General features: G+C 37.4%; 1 protein-coding gene across 1 annotated transcript in view; it reads left to right on the forward strand.

The window, feature by feature from the left end:
• Positions 1-640: 640 nt before the first annotated feature.
• The window catches only part of LOC145774421 (U6 snRNA-associated Sm-like protein LSm2), a 44,070-nt gene continuing 27,136 nt past the window's right edge, over positions 641-17,574 (forward strand). The window contains exon 1 of the mRNA XM_082585671.1: positions 641-774. Within this exon, the coding sequence (XP_082441797.1) occupies positions 772-774 (3 nt within the window). The 5' untranslated portion in view covers positions 641-771. The remainder of the gene's footprint in view (positions 775-17,574) is intronic.

Genomic DNA, 17,574 nt, shown 5'->3' on the forward strand with positions numbered 1-17,574 from the left:
CACGAGCCTCTACAAGTATTACTGTCAATAGCTTAACCAAAATGGATTGATGGAGGCTCAGTCCTGTAAAGGTGGTGGTGTGAGATGTCGCACAGACGCACAGTCTATTGCCGCTGAACTTTAAAATAAAAACTCTTCAAAGTTACCATTGATGATTATGTGTAAAGAGCATGGCAGATAGATATAAAAAAATTGGAAGTGGCTATTTTTACACTCTTGTTGCCATGATTACAATCCAGTGTTGCCAGAATTATGATTAAAGTTAGGAAGGATTAAGGGTTAGAGTTAGGAATAAGGTTAGGGTTTTAATCTTTGCCCAGGACTAAAAAGAATTTCCAAAATACAAGTTTTTGTTTTCAACATCTTTAAACTTTTTTCAAATTAAGGCAGAATTCCTTATCTGGCAACACTATTGAGGCTATATTTACACTGTCACTATGCAGTGTAAATATAGCCATAGCCATAAAAATTTGTGAATGCAGTCAAATAGCTATAGGCTACTGTATAGTAACAGTGCCACTAATGTAGCCACCATGTTTTTACTTCCTCTCAACCAAGTTATCTAGCAGTTTTACTGATACCTTGTCACAAGTAAAGAACAATCTCTTCTAATTGTTTATTTTCATTGTACTCTTTCAACAGAACTATCCTAGATTTAAAATCTAACATAAAAAATAAGCTGCAACTACAAACCAACTGTTAAAAAAGTTTCAAGACATTTGCTGAAGAGTATCTTCAAATTTTGTTTTTGCTGAATGCAATCTTCAAGACATGGTAGGCTTTGTTAAAAAAGATTCACTGAGTTGTTAAATTCTGCCATTGTTTAATATGAACCTTACATTGCTTACCATAATTTAAGACTGCCTGCAACTTTTCTTGTTATTCAGTAAATATTAATTTTTTTTTTTTTTAAATCAAGTTTTAACAAAGAATTAATGTTTTAGAATTCAATCTTTAAAGCGTCTGAAAACGTTGACTCAAAAAGTCACAAAAAACAATTTAAAAATAAACTACCAAAATACTTGCTTGAAAAAAAGGGTGTAACCTATTTCGTACCCTGAACACTTCACACCCTGAAGAGATCGAGGGAAAAAATAGAACAAAGCCGAAGTCGCTGATCGGAGTTTCTGCAAACATTTCAAAAAGCTGAAGTCGTTGCTCGGCAGAGTTGCCGCAAACATGTCGCCTCTCAATGCTAGACTGCAGTTATATTATCACCACTAAATCTAATTAAATTAATTATTAACTCTAATTATTAGGGATGCAACCTATTTTGTCCCCTGAACACTTTGTACCCCCATTTCATACCCTGAAAAGATCGAGAGAAAAAACAAAGTCGAAGTTGCTGATCGGAGTTTCCGCAAATGTTTTCAAATTTTTCCCGTGAATAGGTCGAGAGAAAAAATAGAACAAAGCCGAAGTCGCTGGGCGGAAGTCGGAAAATTTCTACACTAATGCTACTATTTTCTGCTGTGCAAGGTTTCACCAGGCTTTTTTTAGGTTTATTTATGCAAGTCATGTGAGCGAAAGTGAATTTTCCCTGGGCCTTTTCTTTCTTACTGTATTACTGTAATACCAAAACTTAACAAATTTTGCTGCAGCTTGCTGTAATCAGAGGTGGGCAGTAGCGTGCTACTTTTTTGGTAAAAGTAGTGGTAGTGACGCTACTTTTTAGGTGGAGTAGCGACTGCAGTAGCGGCGCTATTTTTTTCCAAATTAGCTGGAGAAGCGCAACTTTTTTCAGTCCCACTCCCGCTACCCGTTACTTTTTATTTTAAAATGAAAAAATACTCGTTTTTTGGCAACACTGGCGTGGTCAAGCAGCTATATAATCGGTTTGGTTGCAAAGTTTCGATATTTTAGGAATCTCGTTTTCTGGTGTGGAGCTGCGATCCTGCAATCAAGGTATGAAATTGATAATGCCGTGAAACGTCGGTGCAGAAGCAAACAGCAATTGTGGACGCCTTTTTTTCGAACAGGAGCAAGTCCTTGAGATTTTTGAATACCGAGTTAAAACATCTCTTTATTAAATACAATACCCCCCATTCCTTCCAGTGCTGCAGTGGATAGACTTTTCTCTGTTGGAAAGATGTGCTTAAGCCAATGTGGGCAGGACTTAGTGACTCTCATTTTGAAATGCTTGTGTTTTTGAAAGATGCGTAACTATAAATTTCCCTTAGAATGTGTTTTCTATAATGATGTTAAAATGACAGTATAAACGCATGATAGCATTCGTTTTCAAGGGACTTGTGTCACTGGGGACTTGAAGAGTGTTTCCTCGTGTGATATTAGACAAAAGTAGCGGTAGCGCGCTACTTTGGTCTGAATAGCGGGTAATGCGCTACATTTGTAAATTGGTAGAGGGTAGCAGTAGCACGCGCTACTTTGGTCCAAGTAGCGGTCTAGCAACCTACTTTAAAAGTAGCGGGTGCCCACCTCTGGCTGTAATCACCTACCGGTACTCGCATATATTATCTAATTTTGTAGCAAACCTTGCCTTATCAATATTACCCAGAGATCAAAGTCAGACATTCTGACGTAAGACTTGAACTAAGTTGCATGTGATTAGTGTAGAAGCATCGCTGTTCCCATCAATTCTTAGCGAAGAATTCACCTTTGTTATGCTGACCCAGGGCCGGATTTAGACCGTGAGAGGCCCTAGGCTATTCCATTTGTGAGGCCTCTCCCTATTTTGAGCTCCGAAATTCTCTCTAAACAACATCACATGTCATTGCTTAATGTTAAAAATATGAGTGTATTAAACTCTTCGTTCTTTTAATTTTCCACATTCATGGGTGCAAATTTTTAATTAAAAGAATAAAAATTTAGTTAAAGCAGTTTTGCTTTTAATTTTAATTTTTCTGATCAAACAACCGTTACAATAATTGTAAAGTTTATTTACTAGCAGTGGCGTAGCCAGGAATTTTGAAAGGTTTTTTTTTTGACGGCGTATTCGCCTAACCTAAAACGACACCCAGCAGCGGGGTTCTGGAGGCCTCCCCCAGAAAATTTTGAAAAATTACTTTGAATTTGGTGCATTCTGAGAGCATTTTCAATAAAAATGTGGGTATGAATATTCCTGTGAAATGATACCGTCCGGTGGCATAGCAAAAGGATAAGATCATGTTTTCTTCGGCATTTTTCGGAAATAAAGCTAAGTCTCTATGTTTTCTTGTTGCTAATTCCTGGCTGATATATTTGAATGTTTGGTATTGGCAAAACTCGCTCTTTTAATGCAGTTTCGTTTAACCCTTTGTCCTGTGGGGGGGGGGTCGGGTGGGACTTGGCGCTTTTCAAAGCAATATCACTAAAGAACTACGCAATCCACACCTTTGAAATTTTTTGACTTTTCCTAAAAATTATTCAAGTATTTATTCCGCTTGAAATGGCATTGCTATTGTCTATAGTTTTAGAGATATGACATGATTTTCATAACATACTCGGATATTTTAGCCTGCTACTAGCTAGTCCTTTTGTTTTCTAATTATACGGATTAATAGGATTACTGAGCGCCGTCGTGCGTGGAACTGCGACGCAGATATCTCGTGAGTTGGCTTTGTTGTAAAGCATTCGACCGTAATGATTCCGCCTTTTGTTTGCAAACTCGAGTTTTGAGTTGCTTTGATTAATCTTTTAATTACATCTGGGTTTCTTTGAAATTATATCAGAGAGTAAGTCTACGATAAGCCATGCTGAAAAAGATGTAATTTTACATAGTTTTCTATGGCCAATACATTTTGTTTCTAACTTATAACAAGAAGCAGTGGGAAAATTTCTTGACAAAACTCAGTCTATCTCACAAAACAAACAAACTGATGTGGGAAGTTTTTTGTTGATTTCTTGTCGGAAAGCAACAAGGAGTGAGTTTTTGACCCGCCAATAAACTTCTGCATGTACCTGTACACTTATATTCACATAAATATTTATGGATGTTGTTAAAACGTTTTTATAAAAACGAGAGATTGAAGGATACTGAAAAGAACTTGACATCGTCTATCTAAACTGCTCTGCTTTTGTGGAAAAACACGCGCAGCGAAATTGTTGTGCTTTGACAAACATTGCACATACTGTATTGTCAGCAATGAATCTTTACCTAAATGGTAATTTTGCAGTTGCTTGAGAGATTACAAAATTATTTTTTCTCTACGAGGATTGAAAAGTTTTGATATATCTCAGCAGAAACACTATTAGGACCAACTCAATAATTTCAAACTTTGTTTTCAAATGTTGATCTTCAAAAGCTTATTTTCACAAAAGCTTACCTCAAAAAGGTGTAGGCATATATCATTTTCCCAATAAATTTGGATGTTTATGTCATTTGGAGCAAAGTTGTTTGCTTGGTTGAAAGAATCTGAAATCAATGCCTTGTTTTTGTAACGTATCGCAACGTAACCTATCAGTCAGCCGCTTTTGAGCCTTTTTGTTTTCGAATACATTTCCGTGACAAAAGATTGGCTTTTGTAATAACGCCATCAACCGCGAAGTTGCATTCTCTGACTGCATCTAAAACGCGATACCATACTCAGCAATTTTTCTAAAAAATTGTTGCACGAAATACATATCTGACAAAATAAGCGAAATATGTTGAATTGAATTATTTTTTATACGGATTGTTTTCCTTGTCTCCTAAAAGTAACTAAAAAAAAATAAAAACGATTTTTATCGTTTGGCATAAAAATATGATATTGAGGTTCACCTTGGTTTGCATGATGAAAAATGAAAATCATAACAAACAATTGCTCGAAGTGATTTTCACAGCTATTTGATCCTTCGCGATAATATCAATTGTAGTTTCTATTACATGAAACCTGTTCAAACTAATTTTTTTTAAAACTGTGATTGATTCAAGAATATAATACTTTGTAAATATAACTTACTTCATTTTTGTGTTTTTACTTCGACTTTTTCACAAGCAAGACTTTACACAAAACAACTTCAGTGTGAGTCTACCCAATAATGTCGATAAGTTATTTGCAACGTGAGTCGATTGACCAGAGTAGCCTCAGTGGACCAGAAAGCTGTGGCCAAAACTTGATTACTTTTATCAAAAGGTTTGCACATAGGGAACAGCAATCACTTTGTTTCAAATCAGCAAATCACTTTTTGTCACTGGTTCAACGTCTGAACTAATATACAACAAAATTGGTTTTCTGGGTCTTTGGTTCGGAAAAACATCATTATGATGTATTGTTACGTGGTCTATCAGCCAGCAGTAGTTGATGCGCCTTTTGTTTTTGGTTATGTATCAATTACAAAAGATGGCTTTTGCAGTAATGCCGTCAACCGTAAACTGCATCTAAAAAGTTATTTCAAAATTTGAAGAGAAAGAAATCTTCTAATGCGTAAGAAATAGCTTGACACAAAATGCATGTCCAACAAATTAGAAAAACATGTAGAAAACCTTATCTTGCAAATCTAGTTGACAACATAAAAAAGCCGTTTCAATCGCTTAGACATAAACGTGCATTTTCAAAATATCAAAAACCTTCAATTTTGCCGAAGAAAAAAGTCAAAATTTTAGTGATTTTTTTGTATGATAATAACAATCAGCCTAAAAAAGATTTTTTTTGCAAGATTTGATATCTTGCTAAATGTATTTATTTTTCCTATCGTTATGCCACGACTTTGAGTTTGTCACGCAGAACGGGAGTTCCCTTTGGCAATGTACAAACGACCTTTTCTATAGCCTACCAATACGATTTGACTAAACGATTACTATCACTTCACTTTATCAAAATTGTTGCAAAATTATTTCATTCAAAGTGATCATTGTTGATAGGTATGGAAACAAATCAGTTTTGTAACGCATCGTGACATAGTTTATCAGTCAGGAGTTCTAGACACTTTTTGTTTTTGAAGTGCATGAAGGTCCAAGTTGGAACGAGCTCCTGTCGAAGCAAGTAACTACCTTTGGATAGGTTGTGGTTCAAACACCATGTGACACCAATAGGCTACCTTTCTTTTCTGTATCAACCGCTAGCTAGAAAGCAAATCAGATACTTTTACATCAATTCAACGTCTCTAGACGTTGAAACAATGTTAAAAACAAATAACTAGCTCCCTGGGATGTGCTGTAAACTGCAAAGTGTTTCTTGATCATGTATAACCAAATTGGACAGTATGAGTGTGAAAAGAAAACTGAACTGAACACAATTGTTACAAATAAAATGTTTACTAAAGCTCATTGCTTGATTTAGTTTTAATATCAAGCGATGACAGTACATTTGAAAATGTGTAGACTATAACATATGGCTCAAAAATGACTTGAAACAGTTTATTTTGCCGTGATTTTGTCTCATTCTCTGCAAATGTTGAGACAAAGCGAAAGATTTTTGCAATGCCTCGGGCAAAACAACAAGCAAACGCAAGTCAGACGCCAATTACGATTTCATTGAAGCGTGGACGACGTCCACGCGTAAGAGATTAAAATCCAACACAATGGAATTATCCCGTCACACTCAATTATAAAGTAATTAAGAAACGATTTCTCAAGTCAAATAAAAAAATATGACCAACCATCAAATTATTTGATTTTTCAAGTTACGCTGTTGAACAAATTGCAAAAGATTTTCGATGCTATGTTGTCAGATAAATTATCTGCATCATGTGAAAATTTGATTGATCTATTTTGCGTAGTTTTTGAGTTACACGAGCTGAAAGTGATAGTGTCGCACCGACCCCCCCTCCGCAAGTCATCTGGCCAAAATACGTCACAGGAAATAGGGTTAAAATTAGGCAAGCTTTGTTTTAGAGACATAAAGAGACTGAAAGCATCATTCTCAATATGATAACGTCGCACGCGTGCCAAAAGAGGGGTTGAAACCCCCAACCTCCCCCCCTGGCTACGCCAATGTTTACGAGGACATAAGAAATAGTTACAGCAATCAAATAAAGTAGCCTAAGACTAGGCTATCAAATTTCTTTTTCTAGCTTTTGTCAAAGCAAAATCATGCAACTTGAGACATTGTCGATCTCAGTTTATTTTTGATGCTTTTGAGCCTTGAGAAAGATCTCTCTCCTGAGCAGTTAGTGATCATTAAGCTTAGAAACAGTCTTCCTTGCACATAGAAGTTCATCAGTTAGTTTCGGGACTCGGGTCAACATCTTCCGGATACGCTTCCTTTAAAAGTTTTAAACCTTGGTTGTCCATTTTCAGTTTTAGCCAAAACTCTGGTGGGCTAAGGTTATCACTATTATGCAGATTGCAGAGCATTGCACGCTTGAGGCAAAGCTCCCTATTCTTCCTGCAAATCATCTAAATCTTCTTCGTTAACAACAGAAGGAAAGTTGATGCTGCAACTCTCAAAATTAAAAAAAAAAAACACTAGATTCTCCAAGAAAACCATTAAATTATTTCATACTGTTTTTTGCAGAGAAGACTGCGGCACTAACATAGAAGCTTCCAGCAGAAAGCGCGCAATAATAGACCTTTTGCACATTCAAAATCACCAGAGCGTGACGTTTGAGTTACGCTGAGTCTGAGGGTTGAGAATCGCTTGTTTACTACGGTTTTTGAAGGCGTTTTTTGTTATTGCAAGCAAGCGTGAGGTCGATGACAGGTGAAAGTAAACTTTTTGTGTTTATGAATTGTTGTAGGTTATTGATACACTTCAATTCTTGTTCGTTTTAATCATAATGTTGGCTAACAGACTAGGAAAGGCAATTTAGGACGGCCATTGTGAAGCGTGTGCATTTTGACCGGGAATTATGGACCACGATAGTGGCACCTTGTCTTGCAACATTTTATTTTCATTCTGCATAACATAGGATCCAACGAACCAACCACACTTCATTGATGATACCAAGCATAGTCACTGGTATTTTCCTGTCAAAGATGTGAAATTGACGAATTTTTTATGGTCCCCTCTACATGAATGCGATGGCGTGCAATACTTCGTTTGTTCAACACTTCGTCCTCACTCATTTGAGGCCTTCTACCTAGGAACGGTGAGATATTCAAATGTAGACCAATACCATGTAGGCTAAGTATGTATGTATACCACGCTGCTAAGTATGTATGTATACTAAGTATGTACAGTAGCAACCATGAAGCCAGACTTCAAAAAGGACTACCCAGCAAGCACCATGATCATCATCGACTGCACTGAAGTAGGCTACGTCTCGAAACACTGTCCTCACTTAACCGTCAGTCGCAAACGTACTCGAACTATAAAAGCAGGAACACTGCAAAGGCATTAGTCATTAGTGGGAGTTGATCCAAATGGGGGTAATATGTTTGTATTTCAGTTGTACACTGGTAATGTGAGTGACAAAGAAATATGTCAGAGGAGTGGATTTTTTCACTTTAAAGCAGAAAATAGCTGCTAATGAACTGCACTTCATGATGCTGTTATGCAGGCCCGTAGCCAGACATTTTCAAGGGGGGGTTCCCAAATCCAAAAATATGGACCTTTTGAAAACGCTTTCTGCTTGGTGTGTCCACAAGCAAGCAAAAAAATAAGAAGCGGCAGTATATGTACCAACAAACAAAACAAACTTCAAATTGTCAATTATAAAAAAAAAAAAAAAAAAATAAATACCGGTACACACAATTTTCACATCAACAATAGCACATCTACAGTGGAACCGACAGAGGCGCCGAAAGCGGGGGGGAGAGGGCAGATGCCCTTATAAGGTCATGTAAGCTACTGCACAATTTGCAATATAACAATTTGCGCCACTGGTGGTCCACCTGGAATTTTAGTGGTCCAAAGAGAATTTTATTGGTTCACATAATCGACATCAATTGCCAATGGTCTATGGAATTTTTTTCTTAAAAATTATGGTCCATGGGACAATGGCACAAATACATGTAAGCTTGAACAAATTTCACTGTAATTCAGCTTAAAGTATATCTCACACTATCTACTAAACCAGTGGTTCCCAACCTGGTGTCTGCGGACCCCTTGGAGGTCCGTGAGAAAACCTTTGGGGTCCGTGAGTAGGCTACCTTGATGAATTTTGGAAAAAAGAAACGAAAAGCGATCTTTCTACTTTCATTTCTCTCGTTAAATTTGCTTACGTTGAAAAAGTTTCGGCCTGGCATTTTGGATCACCTTAATAATCAAATACTGCTGACATTTCTTGAACAATTCATTCATTTTCTTTTTGAGCGACTGTTTAACGTAATATTTGCCGCAGGAGTCATAGCGGCAACGCAATGTGACACAGTACAGTAGTTGAGTAGCATAATTATTACAATAGCCAATAGTATGTTAATTGAGTTTTAGGCAAAATTTAGGTAGGGGTCCGCAGAATTAATAATTTGTCTAAAGGGGTCCGTGACAACAAAAAGGTTGGGAACCACTGCACTAAACCAATACGCGTCCGCAATAGGCTATCCCGTTCCCTGTTCTCACGTCAACTATCTTTTATTACGAGAACTGTATTCATAAGATTTTATCAATAGAATTATCCAGAAGGTAAAATTCAAGAAAGATTTGTTTGTTTATCTTTATCCTGCATTGCGGGAAAGCGGACTTGAGCGCTATGCATCGGTGTACCCCTTCCGACATACACCTGACCCACGCTGCAGCCGACGGCAATGTCTGTTTTAAATTTGGTACTAGGCTACCCATTACTAGATAGAGGCAATTTTCGTAAAGTTTCTTGCCCAGAGAAACAAGTGCGGGTGGCTGGAGTCGAACATGCAGGCTCTCGACTGCGAGCCCAACGCGCTAACCACTCGGCCACCACTACGTAAACTCTGTAACCGAGAAAATACGAGTTTAACAACTTACGTCACATTCGCTAGCGCAACACAAGGCATTATGACGTAGCAATGATCAAAGTTTAAGACTTTACTATCGTACAATCAATCATTTTATTTTTCGTGATTAACGCGTCCGGGACGGAAATGTTTTCAATCTTCCATTTATCTTCCAGAAACCCCTTATTTAGAACTATCTGGAAGGTTTCAGCTGATCCTGTGATCATATGTGCACTACATCTTCTCCAAAATGTGGACCTTTTCGGCTCAAGGGGGGGTTCCCGGGAACCCTGAGAACCCCCCCTGGCTACGGGCCTGCTGTTATGGCCGATAAAGGGTTTCTTATAAAAAATTCAATTCAATTCAATTTATTTTTCTTTGTCAGAATGCAAAAGAAATGATATTGTAAAAAAGAAATACAGTAACAAAACTAACAAAAGGAAAAGGTGGCAAAACCTTAATGGTTTAAGACGTGCATGAAAGGATCTAATATTGCGGTATATGCATCAATAAATATAGTTAAGCACGGCCACCAAACCTGATACTTTAAAATAAGTTGATGAATTAGTTAAGAATCAGTCGCCTCCTCGTTCCTGGAACAACTGGAGCGCCAATTCTTAAAGCAATGAGAACACGACTGAACCCAACATCACAAAAACAAACTAATATACACAGTTACACACACATATTGAAATTACGTAACGGACTATCAAAACAAGGACTATTTACAGATTTCATACAGAAATAAAGTGTTCGCAGCAACGATATTAAGTAGCCTATATATTGCAGAACAAATACAATAATTATGGCAGCTCATTATCAAGATAAAATAGTTAAAAAAGCTTTGTTTTTTAAATTAATTTCCTGCGCATGTAAGAGCATAAGAAGCATGATGATATAGCAGCGTGGTATACATGTATACATACAGTGCATGTAGATGCAGTGCTCCTGTAGCATTTTGAGGTATTTCGAAAGTAGCCTCGTCATCAAGTTCTACATCAACATTTTGATTTGCATGCTTAGCTTTTGAAGCTGTATAATACAAGAAATTCTTCCTATCTTTGCCTGGCAAGATCGCTTCCAATACAGCAAAGAACTGGTCGAAGGTTTACACTTCTGTAGCCTAAGTTTACAACTTAAAAGAGTTTTATTTTCTGGAAAATTATACTGAAACACTGATACACGCCTGTAAAGACCACAAAACAACAGCTCAAGCAAACGTTAAATAATTTATTCGCCTGCAAACTACGCCACTAACCCTATCGCACAGCATTGTAAATAGCGCCTAGTCGTTCACGACTCCAACGTCACGCTCTGTTGGTTTGTTATGCAAAAGGTCTATTGCCTCTATTATGATGCAAACGAGTAACGACGTAATAATGACTGTTTGCAACTTGTGTATAGAATTTTCTATACTCTGAATAGCTTGATATATATAGGTACTTTAGGTAGGGTTTAAACTTGTCAAGTTTTTAAAAGAATTACAAACTTTGAAATCGAATTTCGAGGCCCCTGGACGTTGAGGCCCTAGGCTTCAGCCTGCCTAGCCTATTGGTAAATCCGGCCCTGTGCTGACCCAATGTTATTAACTGTTGAAGCAACGTAAAAATTGAGAGTTTTCCTGCTTGAATGGAAGCTAAAGAATACAGTATTCACATTGTCAAGATGCGCAGGAAATTATATTCTCGCAACAATTGTTCGTGCTATGCATCCTGTATATATTGATGATTTGTATCACAAGTTCCTGTGTTATTTCTCAGCGGATAAATGTAACCAATCTAGATGGTACTTCCCGCGGACATCACATGCTGTGACGGTGGACATATCCGCAGTGAATTTCGAGGTCTGCTTCTGATTATGACGTCAGTTCGAGACAGACCTTGAAGCGACAATCGCTTTTTCAAGACCTTTTGTTATTTGATGCCAAGCATATCTCGGCTAGTTTGGTCACCACAAAGTTCACTTTGAACTGACGACATACCACCAGATGGCGTTGATGAGTTTGCCACTTCCAGGTAGTGTGGGTCTGTGGGATTAAGGTTGGTTTCTTGACTGTGGGCCTCAATTGTAAGGAAGTGAGTTTTTGCAATGGATTCTAGCCAATGTTAATTCGATTGTGCAGTTTAACTATCAGCAGTCAGCACCCACAAGTAGCTGATCATTTCAAAGCAAAACATTTCAAAAAGTCGAAGTTGCTAGTCAGAACTCTTCCTCTGAATGCTAGACTGCAGTTTTATTATTGTTGTTTGGCTTACTTTAACCATGTTTTCCTTCTTTCACTATTTGAAAATGCGTTATTTAAATAAAAACGTGAATTGTGGGCCGTATTGCATGGGTGCAACCTATTTCATACCCTGAAAAGATCAAGAGAAAAAATAAAACCAAGCCGAAGTCGCTGATCAAAGTTGCCGCAAACATTTCACCTCTCAATGCTAGACTGCAGTTATATTAATACAGACAAAATTGGTTAATGGTATATATACCGCTTAAACGTATCAATCGTTTCTTTGAATCAAAAGCTGAAATCCCAAATCCAATCTAATGTTAAGCAATACCATCGGTTAAGAGTATACCGCTTAAAAGAATAAGTCGGATAATAGTATCAGGATTGGCTTTTCGTTTGCATACTTCATTCATTTAATCGTATAATTGTACCCTAATTGTAATTTTTGCTTCGCATAATTGTCTGCAATGTTAAAAGGTGAAATCAAGCAAAGGTGAGACAGACACATGCGATCACAACAAAGACAAGCGTCTGTAATTCCTGGCCATAATCTTATGTGCTAGACATCGCACTGCAAACAACCAATTTTCGCACAGCTGGGCTTCATTAAAACAGAAGAGTAGACAAAAGGAATAATCACACTTCCCACTAAAGAAGTTTAAATGCTTTTGATGTCATCCGTCGGCGACTGGCCTTCCAAGGAATGGACGCAAACAAATTATTTTGGCTTGAGAGGGAAGTGTTGGAAAGCATGTTCAAAAGTTTAAAAACCAGAAAACTTTGGAGAATTTTTTTTAAATTGCTGAATAAAAGTAGTCTACTGTTGTGAAATGTAGTGCGTAATTTTATTTATGCACTTTCGTTCAATTGAAGAACATTGCGAATTAAGATTGTAGCCCCTCCATTACAAATGATCACGAGCTGCCCAGTGCCCAGGGTTGAGAAAAACCCGGGTTTTTTTTAAAAAGCCCAACCCGCCCGGGTTTTTTTAAAAAAACCCGTTTTTTTTTTGGGTTTTATTGGGTTTTCTTGAAAAGATGCAATAAAAGGTAGATTTATGCTTATTTCACCTCAAAACTACTTTTTACAAATGAAGTGCCTTTCACTTACAGTACATACTTGCATAACTCAATAAAATAATGCACTAGGGCTGTTGTAACTTGAATGTTGTATCAATGCATCATCCATTAATTTCAAGATCAAGTTGGATGTTGCTGTTGCATCATCCACTGATTTCTATACCAAGTTGATGCTACCGTGGTAGAAATCACATTATTGCATCATTTGCTTTAGATTTTAAGGCAAGGAGCTGGAGCATTTATGCCATCATGTTTAAATATTTTTTATCATTTATATATATAATGCAGTAGAATTCGCCTATAGTGACACCTGAAGGGACCGCGGAAAAAGTGTCACTAAAAGCGAAGTGTCACTATAGACGAATGATGACGTCGTTGATGACGTCACTTGTGCAGTATCTGCGCATGCGCATCCCATGTTGGTTCAATTCAAACCCAGTCAGCAAATCAATCCTTTATGGTTCAACCTCTGCATACGTTAAATCAATGTAAAAAGATGGATTTGCTGGCTGATAAGGACAAAATATGATTCCAACTTATACTGGAAATACACCGTAAAGTGTCCTTATACGGAAATTTTTGAGCCCAAGAGACAGAAATGTGGTGTCACTGTAAGCAAAGTGTTCTTACACAAAGTCACTATAAGCGAAGTCATTTCTATGCAAAACATATGGTTTGCAAACGGGACTTTTTAACAGGTGTCACTGTAGGCGAAGTGTCACTATAGCCAAAGTCACAATAGGCGAATTCTACTGTATATATATAGTAATGGATGAGAAATTGAGCGATTGCGTGGCCAATGGCCATTTAGGAAAATGCTCTGAAACAGCCATGCGTTAGAATCCAGAATCTGTAATTGGTTAATAGCCTCCTAAATTGCATTTCACATCATATATACAGACTACAGTAGAGTAGTACTTTCACCAGTTTAACTATAAGGCCTTCTTGCATAAATGAGTTTTAGTGTAGTATACACAAAGTGACATTACTTGATTTTTGTGTGCTGTACAATATCCACTGCGTTTTCAATTTATTCTTGGAAATTTACTTCACAATCACATCCTCAAGTCCTAATTTAAAGTTTGTTTTAAGTGCCTTGTAGTGTTTTTGTTCATTTTTTTAATTTTCTAATGAAAACTGGACAAATATGATGCTCTGGGTTTTTTATGGGTTTTTTTTGTTTTTTTTAAGTGGGTTTTATTAAAAAAACCCACCCGGGTTTTTTTGGGTCGGGTAAAATACCAACAACCCTGGAGCTGCCACACTGCAATGATCTATTCCAACGATGAGAAAATTGCGTCTCGCGAACCGCATGCGGCTCGCCGACATCTATCTTGTGGCTCTTCCAGCCATAGGCGCCTAGCTATTTTTTTGGCCGTGGGATCGAAAGCGTGTTTCATCAACAGCAACGTAAATTCAGCAAAATGTCACTCAGATAGATGACGTAATAAATATAGCAAGTTATGACTGACCTGCTTTCGCTGTAAAACACCCGTTTTCATGTTGCAGATGAAACAAAGGTGTTTACTTATATTCCCGCCTTTGATTGGTTTCTATGGCAATGGTCGTGTGTGCGGCTGTGCGCCATGCAGTTTGCGCAATGCGCAAGTCCGCTGTTGCGCTGATGCCGCGAGTGCGCAATGCGGTTTGTACCAGCCCTGGTTGCGTTGGTTATCAGGCGGAGACTTCATTTTCACAGCGAGCGATTCACTGCCGTGAGCCCGTGACTATTTACAGCAGGGGTTTTTCACTACCTCGACAATTCACTGCAGAGTTGACTTTCGAAAGCGCTAAACATTGAGATAGAGTCTGTTTGCAAGCGCATAAAGCTAAACGCACGCTGCGTCTACACATGTATGCTTTAATTCACTTCCAACTAACATTTCTAGACAAAATTACAAAGAAAAAAATCACACTTATTTTGTGGTGGCCATACAAATTCAATGATTAATTCAAGAGGGAAATTTTAAAATTTTTGCAGAAACTCCGATCAGCGACTTCAGCTTTGTTTTATTTTTTCTCTCGATCTTTTCAAGGCACGAAATGGGGATATGAAGTGTTTAGGGCGCGAGCTAGGTTGCATCCAAAAAAAACAACATAAATTTGAAGCGTTTTCTTATAATTATATATTAGGGTGGCTCATTTTCCTTGATGTTCTTTAAATTTTTTGTCAGTTTGGAATAATGTTCCATTTTTCTCACTGATACTTGGGTCATTCCATGTCAACTCAACAGGGTGTGCAAGCTCGACCCTCTTAGATTTTCTTGAAATTCACACTAAAGTTTCATTTTGATGTATAATGAACACAAAAAAAATTTCAGCTCATTATCTCAAGACGTTTAGAAATTACAGCCCTTCAAAGTCACCAAGGTCCCTCAAAATACGTTCGCATGTAAATTTTCCTCCATGTTTGGGTCTTCACAACTTTTCATGTAAAGCATGTACAAATCTGAAATTTGGTATTCTGATTAAGAAGCAGCCCTAGTTTTCATATCTACCATCAAAATTGCTAATTTCAAATTAGTTTTAGATATAGAACCTTTCAAAAATTACATCAATTTTTGATGTCCGCTATCTCCCAAACCAATAGTCCCAGAACTACCATTTTGCATGTCATTACTCCATATTAGTTGGTAATTAAGCCCCATGAAACTGACACCAAACAAATATGAAATTATTGAAGTTTGGAGGGTGCAAAGATGAAGCCCGAGCAAAAAAAGCTCAAAATGCGCCATCTTGTGGTTAATATTTGACCCTGTGGACAGTCATTCAGGAAGTTGAAACTTTCAGAAAAAAATCTTCTTTGCCTAAGCTATAAACAGTTCAAGTTTCAAATATGTAACCCAACTCCTTCAATAGTAAATGCAGCTGTGAAATCATGAGCTTAGCCATCACTTGCAAAAGTCTTGGGGGGGTGAGGTAGTTCTGGCTTACTTGGCAAACATGAAAATGTTTTGAATTTTGCTGAGGACATCCTTTTAAATGGTGAGGTTGTCAGAAAAAATAACTCCTTTAAAACATTTTTGAATTTGAAATTGATTTAAGGGTGGCCCTCTCCCCCTGAAGTTCTGCGCCCTCCCCCAAAATACCAAATCTTCATATCTCAAAAACTGCTGGAGCTAGAGATACAGTTTTTGTGTCAAAAGATGCAGAAAACATGATTTCCTATCTGCTTTCTGAACAGTGATTGTGCCTATCTTGAGTAGAAAAGCAGTTATTTAAAAAAAAAACTGTTTTGGGTATTCTGGCACAAAACAGCGCTAGGGATGGGCAAAATAGAATACCGAATATAGAATAACCGGTTGTAGAGTCTAACCAGTTTCAAAATGCATATGAAACCGGATAATTGAAACCGCTTTAACGATTTACTTTGTACTAGTCCGTTTGATCGCAACGAATTCCCTGCAGCAAAAGTAGAATTGTTTATCGATTCAGTGCGATGCGGCGTCGGAAAAACTTTTTTTTTTTTTTGTCGATATCAAAAGTTTTTAATGCAAAAAGCGTGAACAAAAAATCAAAAGCAAACTGTGAAGTAGGGTGGAGTGAAAAAAATAAAAATCGTTAATTCAAAAAACGTCCCCTCTCAATAGTTGCCTTTGGTCCCAAAACTAAGTTTAAAAGTGGTTTTGGGAAGTTGTCTCGAATACTCAGGTGACAACCTTGACGCAAAGGTCATGCGGGGGTCAAATCCCATGAAAATGCCATAACTCTGTGAGCGGTGATGCTAGAGTGTTAATTTTGATGCCAAAAGAAGCAGAATGTGCACTTTCCTATCTGTCTCAAAAGAAGTTTTTTTCGAAATTTCACTAGATATATGGTTATTTTCACAAAATGTAATTTTGAGGTCAAATATGAATAACACATAGCATTATGCACAGTTTAACATCACCATAATGAGTATTAAGGGTGTGCCGATTAATCGGAATCGGCAGGTATCGGCAATTTTTGGAGAGTCGGCATCAGAATCGGCATCGGAAAAAATTGCCGATTCTTTCCGATTCTTTATCAAAGTGTTTCCTAATCAAAAGTAGCGCGAGCGCGTGGAAATACCGATCAAAGAACGGCTTCTTTGAACAGCCGCATCAGCGTCAACTAGCATTCGGAGAGCGGTAGTCTAAAACTCTAAATTATGACGATTATCCGCCATTTTGTACACTCTTGTTTAGTAGGCACGAGATCAAAATACTTTCTTTGAAATGACGAAAAACGTTCAAAGAGAAAATCAGACCAGATAAAATATAAAAGTTGAATGATTACACAACGGTTAGAAGAAGGATAAATGGATTATTACGTAATTGTTATTAGCTTGCAGTATGCCAGGCGCTAAAAGCAAGTTAAGAGAAAAAGCGAGGGAGTATCAACTGCAAAAAAAATGAGAACAATTGTCTGAAAGATTCAAAACGCTTTTAGAAAAAAAACAAAGGGCGTCAATGGAAAACAACGTGTGAAGTTGCAAGTTATATCTTTTCAGACGCTGAATTGCAGTGAATTAATCTTGTCACTTAGTAAACATGTGAAAAAAGATTACCTCGTTTGCGCAATAATCACTCGATTGTTTGTTC

The sequence above is a fragment of the Aplidium turbinatum genome, chromosome 7 (genome assembly GCF_918807975.1).
Source record: "Aplidium turbinatum chromosome 7, kaAplTurb1.1, whole genome shotgun sequence".
In the NCBI taxonomy this organism is placed as follows: Eukaryota; Metazoa; Chordata; class Ascidiacea; order Aplousobranchia; family Polyclinidae; genus Aplidium; species Aplidium turbinatum.